The 23,602-nt window shown below is 39.0% G+C and overlaps 3 protein-coding genes across 5 annotated transcripts in view; 1 reads left to right on the top strand and 2 right to left on the bottom strand.

Annotated features, from left to right (window-relative positions):
* stx1a (syntaxin 1A (brain)) overlaps positions 1 to 13,224 on the bottom strand; it is a 58,760-nt gene extending 45,536 nt beyond the window's left edge. The window contains exon 1 of one of the 3 annotated variants that reach the window (XM_062419654.1): positions 12,778 to 13,224. In XM_062419654.1, the coding sequence (XP_062275638.1) occupies positions 12,778 to 12,807 (30 nt within the window). In that variant the 5' untranslated portion in view covers positions 12,808 to 13,224. The remainder of the gene's footprint in view (positions 1 to 12,777) is intronic. The other 2 variants (XM_062419656.1, XM_062419655.1) reach the window with 2 other exon arrangements.
* Positions 13,225 to 13,813: 589 nt separating this feature from the next.
* On the bottom strand, positions 13,814 to 18,830 carry bud23 (BUD23 rRNA methyltransferase and ribosome maturation factor). Its single transcript, XM_062419657.1, has 12 exons — positions 18,674 to 18,830; positions 17,776 to 17,813; positions 17,512 to 17,607; positions 17,035 to 17,117; positions 16,289 to 16,385; positions 16,090 to 16,186; positions 15,939 to 15,989; positions 15,738 to 15,823; positions 15,440 to 15,485; positions 15,292 to 15,353; positions 14,433 to 14,522; positions 13,814 to 14,325 (listed from the first exon to the last, which is right to left on the bottom strand). Exons 1-12 carry the CDS (start codon positions 18,719 to 18,721, stop codon positions 14,271 to 14,273), a joined length of 849 nt encoding a protein of 282 aa, XP_062275641.1. The 5' UTR covers positions 18,722 to 18,830; the 3' UTR covers positions 13,814 to 14,270.
* Positions 15,954 to 22,442, top strand: dnajc30b (DnaJ (Hsp40) homolog, subfamily C, member 30b). The gene is made up of 2 exons (XM_062419649.1): positions 15,954 to 16,013; positions 19,927 to 22,442. The coding sequence occupies exon 2, from the start codon at positions 19,970 to 19,972 to the stop codon at positions 21,149 to 21,151; it is 1,182 nt and encodes a 393-aa protein (XP_062275633.1). The 5' UTR covers positions 15,954 to 16,013; positions 19,927 to 19,969; the 3' UTR covers positions 21,152 to 22,442.
* The last annotated feature ends 1,160 nt before the right edge of the window (positions 22,443 to 23,602 follow it).

Genomic DNA, 23,602 nt, shown 5'->3' with positions numbered 1-23,602 from the left:
AAAAATGTATCATACACATCAACAAATACATTAACACATATTAATTTCATTCACCTCTTATTGTATTAGGGTGGAAACAGAAACTTCAAAGACTGACTAAACTAGAAGTATAGTAAGGAAAGTAAGGCAAGGCAGTTTTTATTTATATAGCGCATTTCATACACAGTGGCAACTCAATGTGCTTTACATAAAACAAACATTTAACAGAAAAAATTGAAAAAAACATGGAATTTGAGAAAGAGAAAAATAGTTTTAATTTGTGAGATCCAGCTATATGAGGTTAGAAAATGTAGGATATTTCCAAGAGTAGAAGACAGATATCTCCAAGCATGCCTCTAGAGGTAAGTAATTGGACCAACCATAAATCCAAGTCTCACATCTGATACAGCCATGTGAAGAAGTGAGGGCCAGTCAATGTCCTCCCTTTCTAAAAATGTCTCACTGTTTAAAATGTAAACTGGTCCTCACAAAGTTAGAAATCAAAGAGTGCATATACATATACACAACCCTACTTATAAAAATAGCCATGATCATGCCTTCACCTGCCCCCATACTCATGCCCTCAGGACATTCACCATCTACACGCTGAGATCTATAGTATATATGCAGGCAGGAACAGCTAGCAGTAAAATCACAGAGGAATATTAAATTTCACTCACATTGTAGGTTTGAAGACAAAGCTCAGAGTGATTTTATTATGAGTGCAGGGTTTGAATTGAATTTACAGGTCACCAGTCAAGATGAAGAGACTGATGACCACCCAGAAAAAAGCATATATATTGATTCAAAATGATTTGAAAGCAAACTAAAGCATTTCATTTTCAGTTGTCGGAGAAAGATGATAAAAGCAAGGGAACATTGGTGGCACAGAGGTGATGCTGCACAACCGCACATCAACAAACCGGCCACACTGACTGATAACATTGGTGGTGGACTGACTAAATGACTGTCAGGGTGAAAGACTGGCTGATAGAAGAGGAGGACACCGAGTAGGGCTATCGAGACAGGATAATTATACAACCAGGGAGCAGTGTGGGTGACAAGAGCACACAGGAAGTGATAGATGGAGCAAAGAGACGATCAGCCAGATGTAAACCTCAATCATTTCCTTTCTCTTTACTGTGCCGTCTAGGATTTAGGATTTTATGAGAATCCGCATTAGCTGCAGAACATCAGCTACTGGTCCTGCGATCCACACAAAACAAAAACGCATGACAACAGATAAGACTCTTACAGAAAAAAATAATTAACCAAATTACATTAAAATCAGAAAAGTATAAATAACAATATTCTTTCTCGCAAACATTTTACTATACATATTCTTATCTATATCCACTTAATATCCACTCATTCATGAGCATTTAAAATACATAAAAAGTGAGATTTAACAACATATCTATATAACCTACATAAAAATAAATTAAAAGGAAGAAAAAATTTACAAAATGTGGTTGAAGGCGTACAGCTATTAAGTGTTGCTTCTTGTTTTTTAAAGCTTGCTTTATTGAGTGCTTAAGTAATCTGAGCTGGGAGTGAGTTCAATGCAGCCATGGCTCAATACAATACTGTGTACTGCTCTAGATTTAGGAATTATGTAGAGACCTGATGGCGTCTCTGATGGAATAGGTATGTTTGTTAGAGCTGAATGTGAGTTGACTATACAAACAGAATTTTCAATACATTAATGTTTCTAACAAAAACAAGGAGCAATGCTATCAACCCCTCCTCAACTTTCAACCAGGACATGCGTGCCGTTTACATTCAACCTTAGAGTGCATTGAAGGGCAAGACGAGCTGCTTTGATTTAAGCCAGCTGAAGTTTTCCTAAATCCTTCTTTGCAGCACCTGACCATATCATTGGGAAAATGTCTAGATGTGATAAAACCACAGATGGTAAAAAAAAAAATGGATATAGCCACTGTGACGTCACTCATTAGTTTATGGACTCCCATTTTGACGCCTTGAGTTTGTATTTTGACTGTTGCCATCTTGCATTTTTGGAGCCAGAAGTAACTATATTTGGAAGAGAAGGCCTGAAGCTGACCCTAAACTAGCTGCTAGTTTGGTTGGCATTGTGCATTTACAGTCTATGGTTAACTCCAATAATGTCAATCCTAATTTTTGCTATCGAAACACAGACTTAAAACCATTCAAACAAAATGTACCTACCTAAAAAACTGAGCATACAACTCCTTTTAATACAACCAAATGCTGAATTTTAGGCGACCAAACTGTTAGACACACACTAAAACAGTGATGGCTAAGGCTACGCCTATACTGTGTGAAGCTGGGGTTACGCAACAGTTATATTACCTAACTAGCGTTGTCACCATGGCAGTGACTTGCCTGTGACTGCACCCACTAAGCTTGGGCAGTAGGCTGTCGTGTTCTCATTTAACACACCTAGTACAGGCCTACTGGTTAACATCATTTTTATAACCATGCAGTTTTCTTGCTTTGAACTTGTTCATCTCTATCCATCACCTGACACCTGGGTTGTTTCTATGTGTTTCTATTGAATCAGTTGCATCTTCTTTACTTTCTCTTTTTTTTTCAACACCACTATACCCTGCAATTCTTCCTCACTTCTGTCTTCTGATTCTTTCATTCACACAATGGAAATGTAAAATGCCTTCCTTTTAACAGTCTGACAGAGCAGGAAGCAGAACTAAAACCATACTAGCTTGTATGGTGTTAATTACAGTAATTGTGGACACAGTGGGAATGCAGCAGTCAAGCTAACCAAACTATCAAGCTACATAAACTCTACCGTAATGTAAAGCAGCAGCACTAGATAAACTGTATGGTTAAAACAACACTAATGTATATTTTAAAAACCGTTGCACCACTGAGGAGTTTTTGCTAGCTACTTACTTAGTTGCATTTTATTTAACAGATTAATATTTGATGCAGCACGTTATTAAATATCATACATCATCCTCTGAACTCTGATTCATTCTTCGGTCCCATGAAAGCCTCTCCAGTCAGCCTGTTAACTTCAGCATGGAGGGTTCATTCGTTCTAACCACCTGGGTAACACCAGCGGGCGGTGATTTGTAAACAATAACACTTGTCTTCATGTTTCATATAAGGATACAATGTTCAAACAGAGAAAAAACAAGCGCTCCAAGAGGCTTCAACAAAAAGTACAGTAGGAAGCCAGTCTGAGGCACTAAAAGCTGAAAAGTGATGGAAAGTCTGTGTAAATGCTGTTTCAGAATTTGTGAGATTTGCTCTGTGGGCACAAGCTGATCAATTGCACCCCTGCTGGCAACTTGCAAATAAAAAATACAGATCAATACTTTGGTTGTAATTTAAGAAATGTATGTGCTGCAGTAAAAAAATGTATAACTCCTCTGTTATACATTTATGCCCAAACTGCTTGTGGGAGAACATCAATTCTTCTGATCTGCTTAGACATTTGAGTTTCTAAACACTGTGTTTTGTGTCTTTATTTCAGTTTACCACTACTCACAACTACTGAACCATAACCCGATTGATGAAAGTAGCAATCCTGAACTAAAACAGTAAAGTTACCGGCTGTAAAACCAAAACAATGGTGAAAGATGTTAAAAAACGGCTGTACCATCTGTACCATCTGTAGAGCTGAATATTTATCTGTGGACATCAAGCAGTATCTACCACAGTTTGAAGCTGAAGCCAATGAGGAAGTGCAACACCACAACATGCTGGCTCCCACTGACTCCCATTCAAAGAGCACCAACTTCTCTTTAGAAATACTAAGTCAATCATTTATTTAATCAAGTCATCGTGGTCTCAATTGCTAAATTCAGACACTGTATTTGGTGGTCATCTTGGAAATGAATGCTCCGTTAATAAGATTTTGATAGTAGCTTTGACACCTGCTGTGTGGGAGCTGATCGAAAGCTGTGATTGACAGTTCACTCACCTGCTGCTCTCCCCCAGCTCCGGGACTCACACTGAGTCGGACTATTGTTGCAATATTTCACAAAATTTAAAGTTACTTGATCATGATACCTGCATAGTGTCCTTCCTTTTATCCAGTTTAGTGGATAGAAGTGTACAGTTTGTCATCTGACCAATTGTTACCACTAAGTCAATTAACAGATTAGTCGGTCGACAGAAAATGTATGCAACTATTTTGATTATTATTCAATCAAAATAGATATTTTTGTAATAATCCCAGCACCCTTTAAAGACATATTAAGAAATTCCTCATTGAAACCTTTAAATCACACAATTACATTGATAATAATCATATTTGCACAGATGATTGCATGATTGTGTGTGTTTTTTTATGTTTACTCTTATAAGGATCTTGGCTTTTTCAGCTCTGCACACATCTGTGGTGAACAAATAATTCTTTCCTTGTATTTTTACCTTTAATCATTTTCCCATGATTTTTCCATTGGATTTTGCATTAGATTTTATTCAAATAAACTGATGCTTTGCATTCCAGTGAAAAACAGATCAGACTGAGGTTAAAAAGATGTTTTTTTATCAGCCCTGCCCGCGGTGTGGAGGGTTCAGCAGATACACAAAGAAAAATAATGTGGGTGGAAGAACAGTGAAGCACTGCCACCACAGCAGCACAGAGTCAGAAAGTGTCTGCATTGCATACGCAACAATTTCCTTTTTCTAACAATCCTCCTCAATGTCCTCCCCCTTTAATCATCTATTTTCTTTCTTATTCTCCATGTCTGTCATTCTCTCGCTCTCCTTCCTCCAGACTTACAGCTTCACTACAGAGTCATTACAGCAGCTGGCCCACACAACATGGACTCAGTTACCTTTGTCTCGTTCTCTCCCTTCTCACGCCTTCACTTCATCTACATTGAAGTTATAGTAGGTGTGTTTTTCTTATATCTTTTAGTTGAAATATGTAGTATATTTCAATGCGGAGTATTGTTATCAAAGTCTTCTGTCACCTAGACTCACTGAACAACCTGACAGTAATACTGAGATATTCCCTGTTTTTTAAGCGAGACTTACCTTTCTAACCAATCAGAGAAAGCCAAAGTTAGGGGAGGGTGTTCACAACTGTCAATCAATATTTGAATGTACTTCTGGCCTACTACTAGCCCTGTCCAGGGCGTCCAAGCTCGCATTAGCTGCTGTAAGACATCACAATGGATTACTAACAGACTAACATGCTCCAGATATCTGCATTAGTTTCATTGAAGAGCTCCGTTACTTAATGTCCCTGAGGAGAAATCAATACATTGGATCGCCAAGAGAGGAAGGGGGGAAAAGAGCAAGGTAATTTGATTTCAAGCTTCATGGTACCACTAGCCTGATGTCTAGAACTTGCATAATGAAGCTTTAACCTTAATTTATTCAACCAAACTTATACTTTATTCCCAGGTCTTGACAGAAGAAATATCTTACTCTGTTGTGTTCTGAGACGGTTGGAAACACAAATAAGAAGACAATTCCTGAAGAAGGCAGATGGCCAAAATGTTGATCTTCATCTGTTAAAATAAATTAATCACAGTTATAACTGTGTAGTTTTCCCCCTTTTTTCAAATCACAAATGAACCTGAGCTTGATCTTCCTCATAGAATCTCTTCCTCCTCAGTGCATCCTACCCAAGATTTCTCCCCTCGCTTGATCTTCCTCCCTGTTTCCCTCTGTCTTTCATCCCTCTCCACCTTCTGCCTCTCTAAAATCGTTCTGACCTCTAACAGCGTAATCATCAAAGTGATGCCATTTAAATACACATTTACAAACTGACACACTATAAAAGGTTAAATAATGACTTATAATATGATGATAACACATCAGTGCACAAATCAATGATGATCCATTTCAGGCCCAAATGTCTGCAGCTGCCAATTCTCTCAGAGATAACTCTTTCTGCCGCAGGGACTCATTTGAGATGACTGACCTTTTAGACTATATAGTGGACGCAAACTACCATTTTGGCTTGTTAGCACGTAATTGACCGAGGGGTATGGATATGAATATACAAATTAAATCACGTTCATACAAAAATAAGCCTGGGCACGCATCAGCTGCGGGTGGTCGGCCAGTGTTCAGCGTTGCAGGAGTGGGTGATAAAATGTCATGAAGCAATTGAACTTTAATGACAGATCACAGGCAGCAAAAGAGATGTGCGGTCCCCTCTCCTGCCATGCCTGATCCCACCCCCATTCTCCTCTCTCTTTCTCTCCCTGTGGGATATATATATTATATATATATTCAGAGTGCCTCACTCCATAACTCGCTGACCATGAAGGATTATGACAGCACCAATGCACTACTAACACAATTATACTGTAGGTATGAAGGAAATGTAACAGAGAATGAGAGGGATGTCAACAAAACGTTGAACCCGTAGAAAAAGAATCATGGCTGCAAAAGGGAAAGATGAAAGAGCTGTAGGGCAGAAAGTGCAGAGAGTGGAGAGAAAAAATCCCCCGAAACAAAGCAAAACAAAAGAATATGTTAAGCTTATCAAAAAAGGTGCTGATTTATAATCAAGTCACAAAACTCCCTAGTGTCTGTAAGAATGATACAGAGGTCTGAGGAGGGAAGAGGTAAAGGTGGATAGATGTGTCAACTGAATGTTGAACTTTGACACAGGGACATCACTGTGTGCTCCCCATTTCTTACCAGCTGACAATGTTGGTTTCTTTAAGACATTACCATGATTGTTCCCCAGCCTTAGCCGAGTATATTTTGACCAAACATGAGCTTCCCTGAATCCAACCAGGTTGCTTTTGTGTAAAGAACTAACCAAAACTCATCCACAGCGTCAACGGATCATAAAAACTGACAACTGACAAAAACTAACTCAATAATTGAACTGTTTTGATAATCGATTCATATTTTAATCAAATGTGCCAACGGTTTTCTGGTTTCAGCCTCAGAAATATGGGTGATTTAGAGCTTTTATTTATCAAACATCACATTAAAATTAAAATATTTGAGTTTCGATATGTTGATCAGACAAAACAAGACATTTACAAATGTCAACTTTAACTATGGAAAACATTTATAGACCAAAGGATTAATCAGTTACTCAAGTAAATTATCTACAGATAAATTGATAAAGCAAATACATTGTTAGTTGCAGCCCTATTTAAGAGTGCCTGTTGAACCTCTGGCAAGATGAAGCTTAAATATAACCTGACAAAGACAGAGAGAGCTACATAGGGCCTAACATGGTCAATGACAGTTAACCTTGTTTTAAATTATGTTTAAAGGCCTTAATCTCCAACAAGTATCTGTGGTAAAAGATGTTATGTGTACACTACCACGTGTAAAGAACCACCCTACTTCCATTGGTTATGAGATGATGTGAAAAGGGAGGCTGGCATGTTACAAATTCAATTTTAGCAGCAGTAACAAAGATGACCCGAAGCTAATTCTCCCACAACAGATGGGGAAGGTTTGATTACAGAATTGTCTTTATTCATTATTAGGATCTCCATTAAGTGACGCCTTAGGGCCACAACTCGAAAACAAGCAGCAAGATTTTACTGCACGGTTGACGCCACAAAACCAATCAACTGTAGTCACCTCGAAAAATGGCTCCATTATGAACACTGGTGCGTATTTCACACTTTACTGGTATAGTTAAGGATGGCGCAGTGCATTATGGTTCAATGGATCATTCATTCATATATGTCAAAATAACTATTAGCAGCCAACAGATATCGGATATCATTGCAACTGTCACCTCATTTGCAGAGACAGACAAGTCTCTGGTGAAATGCCAGATCAGTCACACTCATTTCATGGCTCATTATTGCAATTATGCAGCCTTTACGTATTGATGAATAGCGTATTTGTCAGTGTGTAAGCATGTCCCTTTCTCATGGTTAATAGTAACAATATAGGATGGTGACGATGCATATTGGCACCACTTTATTCCTTCTACAGCTGATTTTATAGATAAAGGCTCATTTGTGGGTCAGCTGCCAGTTTGTCAACCACAGATCCGGGAGTTTACAGAGGCTTGAAGCTTGTACCGAGGGCAAATAAACCTCTGACCCTCTAGGATCAGTGTTCAGTTCAACTGCAACCGAAGTGACTCTTTTCTTCTCACTTTTGTTTGTGTCAACAGCCAAGACCGGGTCAAGGGACGTGGAAAAAAGGTGAGATGTTTATGAGTGGAGAAGAAAGGGGAGGGATAATGAAAAGAAAAAAGAGAAATAAGAGAGTCAAAGATACACACAGCCTCTGAGTCGGTGCTTCATGTCTATCCTATTAGTTAATGTGTCACTCTAACGCCAAACAGGCAGTGACAGTGAATACCCTGACCAAATACACACACACACACACACACACACACACACACACACACACACACACACAGAGCTGCCTGAGCCAATACGACCACTGCCTAACAAGACTGCACAGAGGACAGGAGGGAGAAATAAAAGGAAAAATGTAGGGGAGGACAAAAAGCCATCTGATAAATCGCTGATAGGAAAAGAGCAAAGAGCAATAACGGAGGAACTCACCATTACTGAGAAGATGAAAGAAAAAAGAGGGTTATTATTAAGGAGACGGGAAAAGAGGGAGATATGTTCAGTCAAACGATGATATGGAACGAAAAAAGGCAGAGTTGATAAAACGTCAGGAAAAAATGAGGAGCTATGAAGGCGAAATTACCTGCTACAGGTGCAGAGCTCATAACGCTGGCCTAAATAAATAACTCACTGCCACAGAATGATAAACAATCACATTTGATTGATAACAGTCCCTGCGGTGTGTGAAATCTGTAATAACCTCATCAGCGTGTTTCCCCTTAGGCTTCAGAGCTCAAGGAAGGCTGACAAACGCATCATATCTGCACCATCTGTCACTAAATCACTGCTGGCCCAACTGGGAGAGATGGGACGAGGCGAGGGACGGGGAGAGGGCATATGACAGTTTTAGTTATTGACACTGGCAGCTTTAGGCAACAAGCTAATGAACCACTGGAAGAGCAAAGCCATCAGCAGGTGTCGAGCTCATAAAGTAGCTTCATGTGCATATGGACTATGTTGGAGCAGAACCTGCACACTCACACAAATATCAGCTCAACTCAATTTCCTGCCAGAATGAGTACATGGATGAGTAAACTCACAGTATGACTCTACAAAAACACACAGGAGCAACCAAATCTGTAAAGCTCGGTCCTTTTCTTCTTGCAGCTCCCATGCTTGGTTTGTATGTAAAAATGAAGGTCTCAATATGTAATCTTAGTCTTTTGTTATTGGTAGTTACACTATTATTATTATTATTATTATTATTATTATTGTTATTATTATTACACATATCAGCAGTTGGCAAAAATAAGAACATAACAAAAGTTGTCACATTAGAAAAAGAAATTTGCCAAAGTCCAAAAAAGAATCACAACATTTAACTGAGAACTATATTCTTTAAATTAACTTAAAAAAACATGCACATTTCAAAATCTAATAGTCATGCCAAGAAAACCTTAATTAGCTTTGGATTCATTCATATACATTTACATCTATATACATTTCAACTTGCTTTTATATACTACAAACATAAAATACCTGATTCCCATCCACACAGGTATAAATTTGAGCAGTAAACAGGAGTCTTTGTTTATTTGAGACTTTAAGTGTTATTTAATAAGTAAACTCTCTGATTTTGATATAGCCCTGAGTCAAATCCCTAAATTCCCCAATTTTGGTGATGATTTTCAACTCAGTGTAAACATCAACAGTGAACTGGGAGAGATTTGGGCACACCATTATCTAGCGAGAATCAACCAGACTTACATTATACAGGGATTACTTTTCTAAGTCTCTCGGGAATGTGTGCTGCCACATCAAATAGATACTTTTCTAATCGGTAAACATGGAGTTTGATTTGAATATGACTCAACTCAGCTCCATCAATTGTTGATCCAGTCAGCTTGTGGTAGCAGCAGGCTAGGAAAAATAGCTCAGGCATCCTTTTCCTCAGCGGTGTCCTCCTGCAGGATCCCAAATCTTTCTTAGGCTGAGGACCAATGGATACAGACTAAGCCATCAAATGCTCCACCTGCAAGGTCTGAAATCAGTCTTTCACATTGCTGATCCAAAGAAGTCTTTGAACTACTGTTAGCGTGGCTCAACTTGGACAAATTTGGTTCAGAAGGCCCTACCAAGAGCTGTTCTCCTGGGTCAAAGGGTCATCAAAACATCCCCAACCATGACAAGGTGAGGCTTCTTGGAGGAGTTCTCCACCCTCACAAATCTCATTCACAACTATTAACTATTAATATATAACTCCAAGAACGGCAGCAACCACATATTTCAGCTTGAAAATCAAAAGCAAAGACCAACAGCAACCAAGCAAGAGGTGAGTTAATCCAATCAGTTGTAGGAAGGGTTTACGTTAGTAGTTCAGAGAAGAAGAAAACTGTCAATCATCTTTACATCTATGTCTGCATGTCCTAAATAAATAAATCCTCCACAGTACTGCTAGATGACAATGAGCAAAAGTGCGGCATGGCTTTTGCTAGACTAGCTAACAGGGGCGACCACATAATTAAGATGTACCCATATACAATAGAGCCTACATTAATGTTAAAATCAGTGTCAAACATTAAGCTTAAATGTATTTGGGAACCCAGTTGACTGTCACCACCAAATCTCAGCAGGATCATGGCACAATCACAAGTTAAAGTGTTGCACCAAATTGAAGCTGGAGATCAAAAGGTTTTTGGTTAAGCTGAAACAATTAGTCATTTAATAGATTAGTTGCAACAAAATGCTAAACATGTCCTGGTTTCAGCTACTAAAATCAGAGGATTTGCTGTTTCATAGTATTATAAAGCTTATGTCTTTGAGTTTTGCACTGCTGGACAGACAAACAAGCAAAATGAAGACATCACTGGCAAATTCTGATGGACATTTTTCACATTTTTCTGACATTTGCTAGACTAAATGACTAGTGGCTTAATTAAAAAAAAAAATGTGATAGATTAATCAATATTGAGACAAGTTAATTGTCCCTCGTATACCAGCTCAGAACCCAAATGCAATCACACGCGTATTATTCACTGTGCTGCTGTAATGTGTTGCACAGATTCACTGAGACATTTCCATGAGATTCAACAAGCTGCATTAACTTGAGGCTGTACAACAGAAAACAATATTAATCCTGTGCTGATGGGTAATAACAGTCTGCGACTTGCAATTTACTTCAATTTTGTTTGGACTAGATTGCCTGACGTGGCTGGAGCGGCTTCAGCTGCCATGTCTGAGACATGAAAGACATGATCAAAAATAATAAAACTAAACAGAATCAGCATCTGACGGATTATTTCTGTCAACCCCGAACTGAAGCTAGTGAAGAAGTGTTAGGCTATGTCTCTGTATCTCTCAGTTGCACAACTGCATCTTTACAGCACTGTGAGAGACAGCATGGCAGGCTGTAAGACACGCCTCTCTAACCACACACACTCTCTCTCTCACACACACACACACACACACACACACACACACACACACACACACACACACACACACACACACACACACACACACACACTCACTCACTTGGCAGGGCTGGGTTGTCTCCCTCCAGGCCAATTCATAGCTAGATCTTCACTAAAAACTGAGGAGCTGTAAATTGTTTCCCCTCTCTCTCCTCAACTTAACTGCCAATTACCCAGATCTGACAATAGACACTTTACCAACACACACACACACACACACACACACACACACACACACACACACACACACACACACACACACACACACACACACACAATGTGTGTGATCAATTAATCATGATCTAATTACATCCCAAAATTTAAATGAGAAATAAATATAAATGTGTTCCTCTATGACTATCTTGATTTAAGGTATATAAATATGAGAATATTGAGGCTGTCAGGTCAAATTTTCATGAATAGAGGATTCAGGATTGAGGTGTGGAGATTGTTGGTGCGCACCTAGCCTTCTGCAAAATCTGTTATGACACAATGAACTCCGGTTTCTCTCTTACATACATGCACAGAAACTTACAATAAGTGCAACACATTTGCTGGTAACGGACTGGGTGTGGATGGTTCAGAAGATTTTTTTGAGATTAGACCTCTAACAGGTGAAATGGGAGAGCTGGGACCAATTTCCCACTCTAGTCACATACCCATAATTGGCCAGATCGATGAAAACAACACACACACACACACACACACACACACACACACACACACACACACACACACACACACACACACACACACACACACAATAATTCAATCCACTAGTCGTACATTTCCTCATATGCAACATGTAACCTCTCCCTTTCAGGATAACTGTACACATTTGGATATACCACATAAATACGGTAGAATTTAACACTGAACTTTAAATGAATGACACTATCTAGGTTAAATACTAGAAAGCACACGATGTCTTAACTATAAACTCCCTTCAGTACAACAGACATCCTCTGAAAGCCTATAAATTGATGAGGAATATAAGCAGCAAGATGTAAGTGTGTTTTTGGTGGGAGATTTAGGCAAAAACGTGACTTTCACTTTGATTAAAAAACTGAAATCACTTCATCCGACCTGCGCCTTATATTGCTTTTGACACAAACAGTAAACCTTGGTGGCTATGAGCGTCTGTTACCAAAAATAAAGCACACGATTTCAGGCTCCACCAGACGCCCCGAGAGTCACAACTGTTGCTCAATGAGCGCAGCCGGAGCTGTGGCGCTGCCCTCTCCGACACCACTTTCACACCATCTAAAAAAGCGAATCTAAAAGCCATTTCTTCCCAGATCAGGTGGATGCTGACCATTTTAAAGAATCATACAGTAACTTACATGTTTAAGTTCTTGCATGCGGTCTTTCATGGTGCGTTATTTCGCCGCTGAATCACTCTTAATCCGATAGTTGACGTTTTTCTTCTGGATGTGTTTGATGATGGAGAGGAGGGGCGGAGACCGACAGGATGATGGGAGAACAACCGAGGCGAGGACGTGCGTCTGACGGCTATAGAGGCGGTGATATCCCCCCCACCCCCTCCTCGGTTTGGATGCTGGGTGGTGGGATCACTTGATCACTTCACAGAGCTGGGTGACGCGCACAAAGGTGAGTCGAGGCCTTCCGCCGTTAACCCATTACACTCCCGCAACTTCCTCAATCCGCACTAATTGCCACTTTAAAAAAAAAAAGTACTGTGTCCTCCAGGTGTCTTTTTTTGCTCCGTTAACGTCAGTCTGGCAGCATGTAGCTCACTTTCACAGAGAAATGACCACCACAGAGAGGCTGGCTGAGTGGTGAAATTGTGTTGAATTTGATTATCGATTGGACACGTTCATAGATAACGCCCAGGTGGATTGCACTGTGCCAAAGCACACAGCGACCTCTGTCGGCCACACGATGTGCAAAGATAGCGTCAGAAATCTTCAGCATGAATTGGACTTTTCTTACATTGTGTAAAGGCTTTGCATAAGAAAATATAGCCTATTAATCCATTTGTTGTTTTATTGGTGAGATACTTTCATAATCCCCTTTTGTTTTGTTTTACCAGCACATTCCTATTTTTAAACCATGTATAAAAACTAAAGATTAATGTCAAATTCCCTCTCAATAGCATAAACCACCACATATTTTTCACATTTACTGTCATTTTTTATTTAATTCACTTACATTTCCTCCTGAGGTCCATTTAAACAAACTGACTCCCCCAGTCTGTAATCCTTATAAACTGAATTAAGTTTTCTCATACACATCTGCATATGTAATGAATGTGTTATTCCATATTGTATGCAGGGAAGTATTTGTAACATAGTATTGTGACACTGAAGTTTTGTCAATTTTTTCTATATTCTGGAAAAATAAACAGCAAATACAATGAAGATTTTATATTTTTGTTTAATTTCGATTGTTAAAATATTGCAGATAATACAATAAACAGCTGATCAGAGACAGAAGATGTAACATTTGATCGTTTCAATTTAATTCTGTGACACCATTGTTGCCAAGTCTGTCTCCACTGTGTTTTTTCACAGCAGTGCACAGTACAGATGTATGTCCATGCATTTGGTTCCATCCTCATCGCCATATGTCAGAGAAATTGCCAAACACTCGACCAGATATAAAAACAATTGGCCATAATAGCATTTCGCTCTTGCGTCTCATCCACTTGAATTAAAGAGCTCCATTAATTGAGTCCAAACACTGTGCAGCTCCAGAGGTGATTGTGTGTGTGTGTGTGTGTGTGTGTGTGTGTGTGTGTGTGTGTGTGTGTGTGTGTGTGTGTGTGTGTGTGTGTGTGAGCACAGACAAGAGCTAATCAAGGCATGAGTCAGAGCTAGAAATGAGGTCTTCTCTGACGTCCGGTGTATTTTGTGTCGGCTCGAACCTCCCTGTAGGACCACAAAACACACAGCAGAGAGAGAAGAGCTGTCAGCAAATGTTACAGACACAACCCCTAAAAATAAAAGCCAATTTAAAACACAGTCATGTAACATACCGCCCCTGTCTCCTCCTCCTCTCCTTTTTCTCCAGGATCCAATCTCGTCCCTTCTTCAACGATTTCCCCTTCATGTTTTTGAAACGGCATCTTCACAAAGACAAAGTGTGGCTTATTTAAAATGTACCACATCCAAATCTGTGCCTACATGTGAAAGTGTCTTGTGTTACAAGGAGAAGAGACTTACACATTATTATTATGTCAAAGGGAGGAAAACCCACCTGAGAGGGTTTCACCTCAGGCAGGACGACAACCTTTAGTAAGATTTCTCTCGGTCTTTTGGCTTCATCAGTCCAGGTATGACTGAACCTGTACGTATGAATGCCAAGACCTGTTTCCTATCCTAACAGCTGGCAATAAACAGGAATGTTTTTATCTTTTAATACTTTGGATTTACTTAATTGGGTACATTTTATAGCCTGTTATGAATTCTTTTCTTTAACAAGCAATTATTCAGTAAAGGTCACAGACAATGCTGACGTAGACAGCAGTAGTGTGTTTGTGAACATAACTGATCCATTTGCAACCAAAAAAACTACAAAAACATTTGTGGCAATTCTTTCATTTCAGTAGGAAAATAAATAACCACTGTGCCAAAATCTGTTGTTAACACATTAACAAACTAAAAATAAATTAAAAAAATATCTTAATATGTTTCATTTGATGCACACAGGGCCCCAGGCTGCATCTAATCACATCACATCTCTCTCCAGATAATATAAACCAACAAATAAATCTCTATAATTTCTGGTTATTTGCACTAACTTTGCGTCAAACTGTGTGTGAACAGTTTCATTAAACTATCACAATCATCCTGGTATCATATCCATATAAACACAACCAGTCTCTGTATCTTTACCTCTGTCCCGAGAACTGAACCTGGTTTGAAACAGCTCTGTCTGATGTTTCTGATCCCAAACCCTGAAATGAAAAAAAAAAAAATCACAGCCACCATAAAGTGACTAATACGACAGGTAATATCTACAGCGAATGCCTTTGTTTCTTACTTTAGGAAGGACTCCTGATATTCCAGCAAACAAACACAGGAAGAACCTGTAAAAACCAAACCAAAAAAAAAAGAAATGGAAAAGGTGCATGAGAGGGTAAATCATTCTAATGTGTGACAATTTATCACAAGGCTAATGTGCCAAACAGTTGTGTCAATATTAATGTCATCCTGTTCTAATTAGCCCTGTGTTGCGAGTACACTGCTACTAATTTCACAGGCTGTTAAGAAGCAATTAATTGCAGACGGCTGCAGCTGAACATGTGAGAATGAAAGCGCCACTTCAGAGAGCAACTGACTTTTTAGCCTTGCTGCTGTTGGGGTAATCCACCACCATCCCTCCACTGAAGCCCGCCCTCATGGCCTGCGACGTGATCAGCTCAAGCTTTAGAGAGGGGAAGAGGAAGACTGGAGGTGAGTGAAGGAATTCTGACATCAGATTGTAAACACATCAATACACAACCATCATAAAACAAAGAATGACACCATTTTTTTTTCACCTGTTCTGAGTTCTCTGGATAAAGCTGAAAAACAGCACGTGCGCCTCTTGACTGGAAGACAAAGAGCGAATTGAAGTGAGTAAAGGTCTTCATTGTAAAATGTGGAATCTGGATATTTTTAATTATATCAACAAGATTCATAAAATCTCACCAGAGAAGAGTAAAGGGTAGTAAAGAAGGTGTAGAGTCTCTTGGGAGGACTGTGTGACCTCTTGTCAGCATTGCAGAGCCACTGCAGGGCAGAGATACTGACGAGCAATAAAACATAAGATCAATGGAAAAACTCAGAAATGACTGCAGTGATAGTTTTTTGTTGTTTTTTTTAAACATAAGTTCGCTATGTTCTTTACCTGATGCAACCGTCAAAGGTGCCCGGTCGGAAAGGCATCCCCTGCCCCATGTCACCCACTAAAAGGTCTCCGTCTACTTCTCTGTCGAGTGCAACATCTGTCACAGAAAAGACATTTGATCACTGTCTCAGCAATTTACTCACATCACCTTCACAAATAAATGCGCAAACAAACAAATCCTAAATATATATAAGAAATAATAGGTATTTTTGCATAATGTCACTCTCCAATTTGATCAGTGTGTATTATTCAAACTATCATCAAACTTTTTGTAAAAACTATTTTAAGAGTATGATGTTGATGTTATTTTGTGTACTTGTGATTCTTAGTCATCTATAAGTAACACAACTGATCACTGGACTTTGGATAAGGAAACAACCTCAGACAAGTCTCATCAAGTGCCTAGAGTGTTATCTTTTTAAAAATACATAATAAAGTTGGTTTAACATCTGGATTAAACTATCTGGGAAACACTCTTCTATCACAATATTTTAAGAAAACTATGAATGTTTTCACACAATATCAATAATCATAATAAGTGATATGATAACACAGCAGGTAGAGGCATTAACTGTTCATTTCCCTCAGCTAAGTTTTTCAGAAAGTGAATTCATTTAACTGTGATTTAACTTTTATGACCACAACATATAAATGATATCACAATATTAAGATCTCACATGATATCATGAGTAATAGCACAATATTGATATTACATTGCTACATCATCCAGCTCTACTTTCACTAACCCAGCATCGCAGTGCTGATGTCGACTCCGACCCAGTAGTGTCCTTCCTCTGACAGATAGTCTCCACTGAGCCCTGAACCACACCTGAGAGACAAATGACAGACTGAGTTCTTCACATCACAAACACACATGATCATTATTCTGGATCTGACAAGTTTATACAGTTTACTGGTTTACCAGTGTGTTTATCTTTGTGTTGATTTAGCAAAACATCTGTACCGGAAGAAGTTGTTTTTGCAGCTATAATTAACATTCAGAATGCATGTTTCTTTTTGTAATGTAAAATGTGTAAACACGTCTAAACTTCCCTTCCCAACTTCCCACCCTTCATGAGAATACAGCATGTACATCTTAATGTGACTCTGATCAGGTTCAAACATTTCTCTTAGCATGGATATTTCATCCTAATTTTGCATTAATCAGGTTCATAGTGGAATAGAGAAGTTCATGTAAACATAAGACTTTGTCACACGCTCACCCCACATCCAGCAGGTAGCACGGCTGTCCCTCTGGCAGGCTCAAAAGCTCTACGGCTCTCTCCGACATCTGAGTCTGAATCTCAATCATACGAGAGCTGTGAGGCAATACAACACACAGACATCTTCACATGTGACTTTTGAGAATAGAAACATATTGTAAGACAACCTCACAACAAGATGCCACTAAATCCTACACACTGGTCCTCTGAAACTAATTTGGGCAAAATAAACATTTTAAGCGGTCATTTAAAATCCAGACTCACTTCTGGGAGTATTTCTTGGCCTCCTCTTCATTGTAGAACTGTGGAGAAGAAAGAATATCAAATTATCAAAAGAATATCACCTCAAGAAAACTGTCCTTGACACCAGCTGATTCTTTCTACTCCACTACATTTATTTGACAGCTTTAGTTCATTTTCAGATGAATATTTGACACATCTTACAAAAGGCAGTGTGTAGTCAGGGTCACATTTCAGATGTCTATGAGTTGTTAACAGCTCCACCAAATAGTGATTTTTTTCCTCTAAACTTCTAACATAAATATTCAAACGATCCAATATTTCACCAAAAATCAAAGATTAGAGAAAAAGTCCAAAAACTGGAAACAGATTTATGTATCAGAACTTTGCTTTTTCTTCATTTTTCTCCCATAAATCATCTTACTTCCCCTCACATTTATCTGGTGACCCTTGGGAAGGGCCTGACCCCTAGGTTGGGAACCACTGGACTACACTAGTTCCACCTCCAGCAGCTACAACAGTAATATGCTGCTTACACACTGATGCTACAATATTAATAATCTAATGATGTCATATATAATAATATATCAGTCAGGGGGACCAAACCACTGCTAAATCCACAGCTGTAGCTCTATTTGTACCCACTGTGTATTATCATTATGCGCCACTAGTAGAAGAAGTATTCAGATCCTTAAGTTAAAGTACCAACAGTAATGTAAAAAAAAATCATTACAAGTAATAGTCCTGCATGAAAAATCTGACGTAAAATGACAACAATATTAGCAGCAAAATACACTTATAATATTTAAGTTAAAGTAGTCGTTTCATTTTTATGACTGACTTTTATAAATTCTTTGGGTTAATGTTACATTAGACACTGTTAGCATAGCAGCTACAAAAAGGACTAAACCGAGTCACTGACCACATCTGGAGGAGCCGAGTGCTCCGGCCGTCTACAGCTGGATGCCATGCTTCCCCTTGTGTTTATGTACTGGTTTCTGGAGAATTAAAGATGAAATCGGTCCAGTAAAGAGATAAAATGTTGTGGTAGCAAACCACATGTGTAACACAACTTCTTCTCCCTCTTTTATTGTTTATTTGTAAACAGCTTCTAGGTGCAATACCGCCATCTTCTGGATTGGAGGAGGTTGTGACTCAGAACCATTTATATACCGTTTCTACAATACTACTAAATTAACCTTTAACAACGTTTCCCCCCAACTTTTTCCATTCAATAAAAACAAAATAACACACACGAGGCAGGGAAAATAAGTTTATAAAATAATAATAAAGGGGTGCAAATTAGTATTTTTATTTTATAGTATTTATCAAAAAGTTATATTCAGAAGATTGCACTTTTCACCAAAAGTTTAAAAAAAAAAGAAAAACTGAGCGAGCAAATAACAATACCAAAAAACAAATAAAAAAACCACAAAAGGTCAGTCAGGAATCAATGTACAGGTATTCATACAGATACAGGGCTTTTTTCATTTTACATTTTACATATTTTTTATAAAATGATATTTCATTTAGATATGCGTCAAATATAGGAGTAGTTTTTTTTTTTTTTTAAAGACAATGTTTGAGTATAAAATATTTTGCTAAAATAATTAAATTATTATTCCCAAATTCTATTTGCTTGTCCTCTGATTGTAGACCAAATGTTATATTTGTATGTGCTAAAATCAAAGTATTTTGAGCATTATAGTTATTATCCAATATTAAAAAGTCTCCCAAGGTCCTGATAATCTACCAGAGAAAAAAATATGTTCTATTGTTTTAATGTCTGAGTTGCAAAAAGTAAAGATATTTAAATCTAGATGAAACCTTTGGTGTGAGAAGTCATTACAGGTCTCCTTCATCATTTTAAAAATGAACTTTAGTTTTAGGTGGAACTGGAAAGGAAAGATAACTGCTTCTTGTCTTATTTACATGCTTATTTATAACACTGGGTGCAGATTTATATTAAAATGAGTTCCTTCATATAGAACTTTTTTTTCTTTCATAACATCTTTTTTCTTTCATATATAACATCCACTGAGGTATATCACAGGAGATGACGTAACCGTTTATGGTCGATGTTTCTGCTCAATGATTGGTCGGCTGTGATAAGTACTTCCTGTAAACAATGGTTCTGATTGGTTCTCCGCTGTGTGACGCCGCCGGATGCTGCAGCTGTTTTCCGGCTTGTCTGCTCACCGGGTCCGCTCTGGGTAAGATGGCAGAGGTCGGTCAGAGGCTGGGCAGCGGGGTTTACCGGCTGACAGCTCTCAGAAACAGCCAGAGTAGACCGGTCTGCTCTGGAGAACGTCCCGGATCCCTGCTGGTCACCTGCACCGTGACTGACAGCCGGATAAAAGAGGAGTCTGCTCCGGATGATCACCCAGAGTCAAAAAGAGCAACACGACGCAAATCAGAGAAACTTTACAGAGTGAGAAAAGGTAAAAGTGGACAGCTAAATGGGACCTTCGGCTCTTTGGACCTGGATTGCCCTCGTTTTATTGGATTTGTTAAAACCAGAGAGAGCTTGCAGGACTATAAGGCTACTCTGTACCTTTCATCAACAAGACTGCCTCCTCTCCTGCAGGAGACCCTGGTGCCTGTCAGGATGACACCATGGACCAGAGGAGCTGTCTCCAACCACCCTGATGCCTTCAGGTCCCCTCAGCAGCTCCGAGCTTTCTGCATGGTGGTCTTCATCCTGGCAGAGCAGGGATCAGGGCAGACCAGATGTGGACTGAGGCGTCTGAACCTACATCCTAGTACTCTGCCCTCATCCACAACAGTGAGAGGCTACAGCTGGAGGGCTGGTGGCACCTCAGGAGATGGTCTTCTGCTGTACAAAAGCAGGACGGCCTATTATGACATCCTCAAAGTGACCCCCAATGCCACTCAGTCCCAGATCAAGACTGCTTACTACAAGCAGTCCTTCATCTACCACCCTGACAAGAACCCGGGAAACAAAGAGGCCACGCAGCGCTTCTCTGAGATCAGCGAAGCCTACACGGTCCTGGGCAACATCAGCCTGAGGAGGAAGTACGACCGGGGCATCCTGAGCCAGTCAGACGTCCAAAATGCAGGAAGGCCCTCCTCCAAAGAGGCCTCAAGTAAATCCTCAGGATCTCCACAGCAGCAGCAGCAGCAGCAGCAGCATCAACAGAGGTCCAGGAGGTTCTCCCAAGCTGGGGGAAAGACCATGTTTGATTTTGATGCCTTTTATCAGGCTCACTATGGGGAGCAGCTGCAGAGAGAGAGGGAACTGAAAGCCAGGAAGCAGCGCATGCAGGAGAAGCAGAAGGAGAACTACAGAAAGTGGGCAGATGGTAAACTAATGGAGATGACTGTGATGGTGATGCTGGTCACTGGAGGGCTGCTTTTAGTCAATATCACCAAGTCCTGAAATAGAAGCAGCAGCAGCAACCGGACGCTTCCCCTTCTGGGGTTACATGTCAGGACTCCCAGGGCGAAGGAGGTGGAGGTGTTAGGGGTGCTACCTTGGACTGTTTTTGCAAGTGTTTGCACAGTTTCTGACAGTTGAAGGTGATGATTATTTTAGTGTGTTGCAGACATAAATATAATGCCTGCTTACTGAGTCCCAAGCCATAGGTAGGCTTATGTTTCATTAAAATAATCCACACACATGACGATTAAATGAGCAACTGAACACAAAATGTCTTTGTGTATATACACACCAACACTTACCTGGAAATGAATGCTGGATCAAAAACAGTCATTTCAAGTAGAAACTGGAAATGTGGGATTATTTATTGCTGCAAAGTTTTCAGCATGTTGCTCTTCCAAAGATCTCAAAAGCACCTGATGTAAGAAATGTTTCACAATTGAAGGCTTTGTAACATTTTCAGCTGAAATAATTAATAGATGAGTCCCTTGACAGAAAATGAATAAGCAGCTATTTTGGTCATTTTTCACAATTTAATTGGCTCTAGCGTCTAAGTTGTGACGATTAACTCCTTCTTTTTGTTTCGTGTGATAGCAAACTGAATATTTTGAGGATTTAGACTGTTGAGCAAAAGATGCTATCTGAAGTCATCACCTCGGGACTTTAGAAAACTGTAATGGGCATTTCTTTGCCATTTTTTGAGATTTTATAACCAAACAATTAACCGATCAGTTGAGAAAATAGTCAGAAGATGAATCAATAATGAAAACCTAATCAAATTAGATGCAGCCTTAAACATTTCATTCATTATAAAACTGTTTTAAAGACTGTTATACTTGAATGTTCATGCTGGTGTCAGAGTCACATCATCACAGAAGTGTGAAGCTTTATGTGTTTTCAGATGTAACAAAACCTGAAAACATTTGTGTACATTGGAGGTTCAGTCTTTGTACACCAACAGTTTGTTTTGTCATTTCTAAAGATGTACTGTGACCCATGTCATTTATTTAGCTTTATTATTAAGTCAGAAGCCAAACAACTTTTGACAACTTAAAAGGGTATTTGTCCATCCAAAGACTGCGAGTGGAAAAACGGATGGAACAAATGTAATTATTAATGCTGAACGATCCACAATTCCTCTTTAACTATACACTGGCTCTGTAATGTAGAAAATGACTTTGAAGTGTAGAGTTATAATTTATTAGAATATTGGTGCAGATTGCAGGTGCTGAAATGTGTATATGTGTATGTATTGTACATATGGGATGGTACATTATGTAATGTGTCATAAAAGATGTCAAAATGGTTTATTTTGTTTAATAGAAACTGTATTAAGCAGATACAATAAAACAGTTTGATTGTTGTTGTTGTTGTTTTTTGTATTCTCTGACCTGTAGAGGGCATCTGAATACATCACTGAAGTGACTCAGTGAGTTTAAACTCTATGGGTCAATACTAATGCTCGTTATGGAGGTCTTGGCCTGCAGAAGGTTGCTGTAGACAATAACATATCTCATCTATTTCACCCGGTTTCCTCACAAATCGACACATTTATGAATGAAAAAAGGAAAAACAGTTTGTTCACATTTTATTCACAGAAATATAAAGTAGTATGTCAAGTACATCACTTTGTACAAAATTGCACAGACTCTTCAAAACTCAGTCAGACAACAGAAAGTCAGCTTTAAGAAGTGATAAGAAAATAAAAAGGGAGACATGAGCAATCTATGATATGTGAGATGGGCTCCTGCAACAAGCGGGTTCCACTGAGGATGTTTCATCAAGAAGAATCAATCAATTGTACATAAATAAGACTCGATAGGAAAAACGTAATTTACAACGGCTGTGAATAAATATGTTTCAAAAAATAGGATTCAAATTGGCACATGAACTGCTCTGCCCGCTCCTCCACTCAAACTGAACTTTCACCTTTGCAGCTAAATGGCCGTGCTTGAAAAGACAAACGTTGGTGGCTTCTCGATATGTTTATTTCAACTGAACAAAAGGAAATACTATACATAGTAGCTGCTTTCTTAGTGGCTAGGTTTATGGTTCTTAAGTGGGTTTTACATGCTTTGAGGGGCAATGTTATATGCCAATGAATGTCCTGGAATGAATTATTTTTATTGTAAATATTTGGAGGTGTGACAATTAGGTTTGAATGTCTTTTTGAATAGCTAACTTAAAAGCCTAAGCACAATACTAAGTCAGCATAAAGTAAAGCATCAACATCACATCTTTCCATTCAAACATGGCCATTTAGTACCTTTTATTTCACTGCTTGTACCGTTCCAGTTTACACAAGTTCACCTGCAGGCCGTGCAAACAACACGCAATACTGCCACTGTTCTAAAATTCAAGTCCCAAGTCCCTCCGATAAATGCTGGATTTAGTTTAAGAATAATCTTCAAGGCATTACGTCAAACTGAGCTCCTATAATAACAGTATATC

The sequence above is a fragment of the Scomber scombrus genome, chromosome 5 (genome assembly GCF_963691925.1).
Source record: "Scomber scombrus chromosome 5, fScoSco1.1, whole genome shotgun sequence".
Classification (NCBI taxonomy): domain Eukaryota; kingdom Metazoa; phylum Chordata; class Actinopteri; order Scombriformes; family Scombridae; genus Scomber; species Scomber scombrus.
Note: the sequence above shows the minus strand (reverse complement) of the source record. Positions and strands in the feature narration are given on the sequence as shown.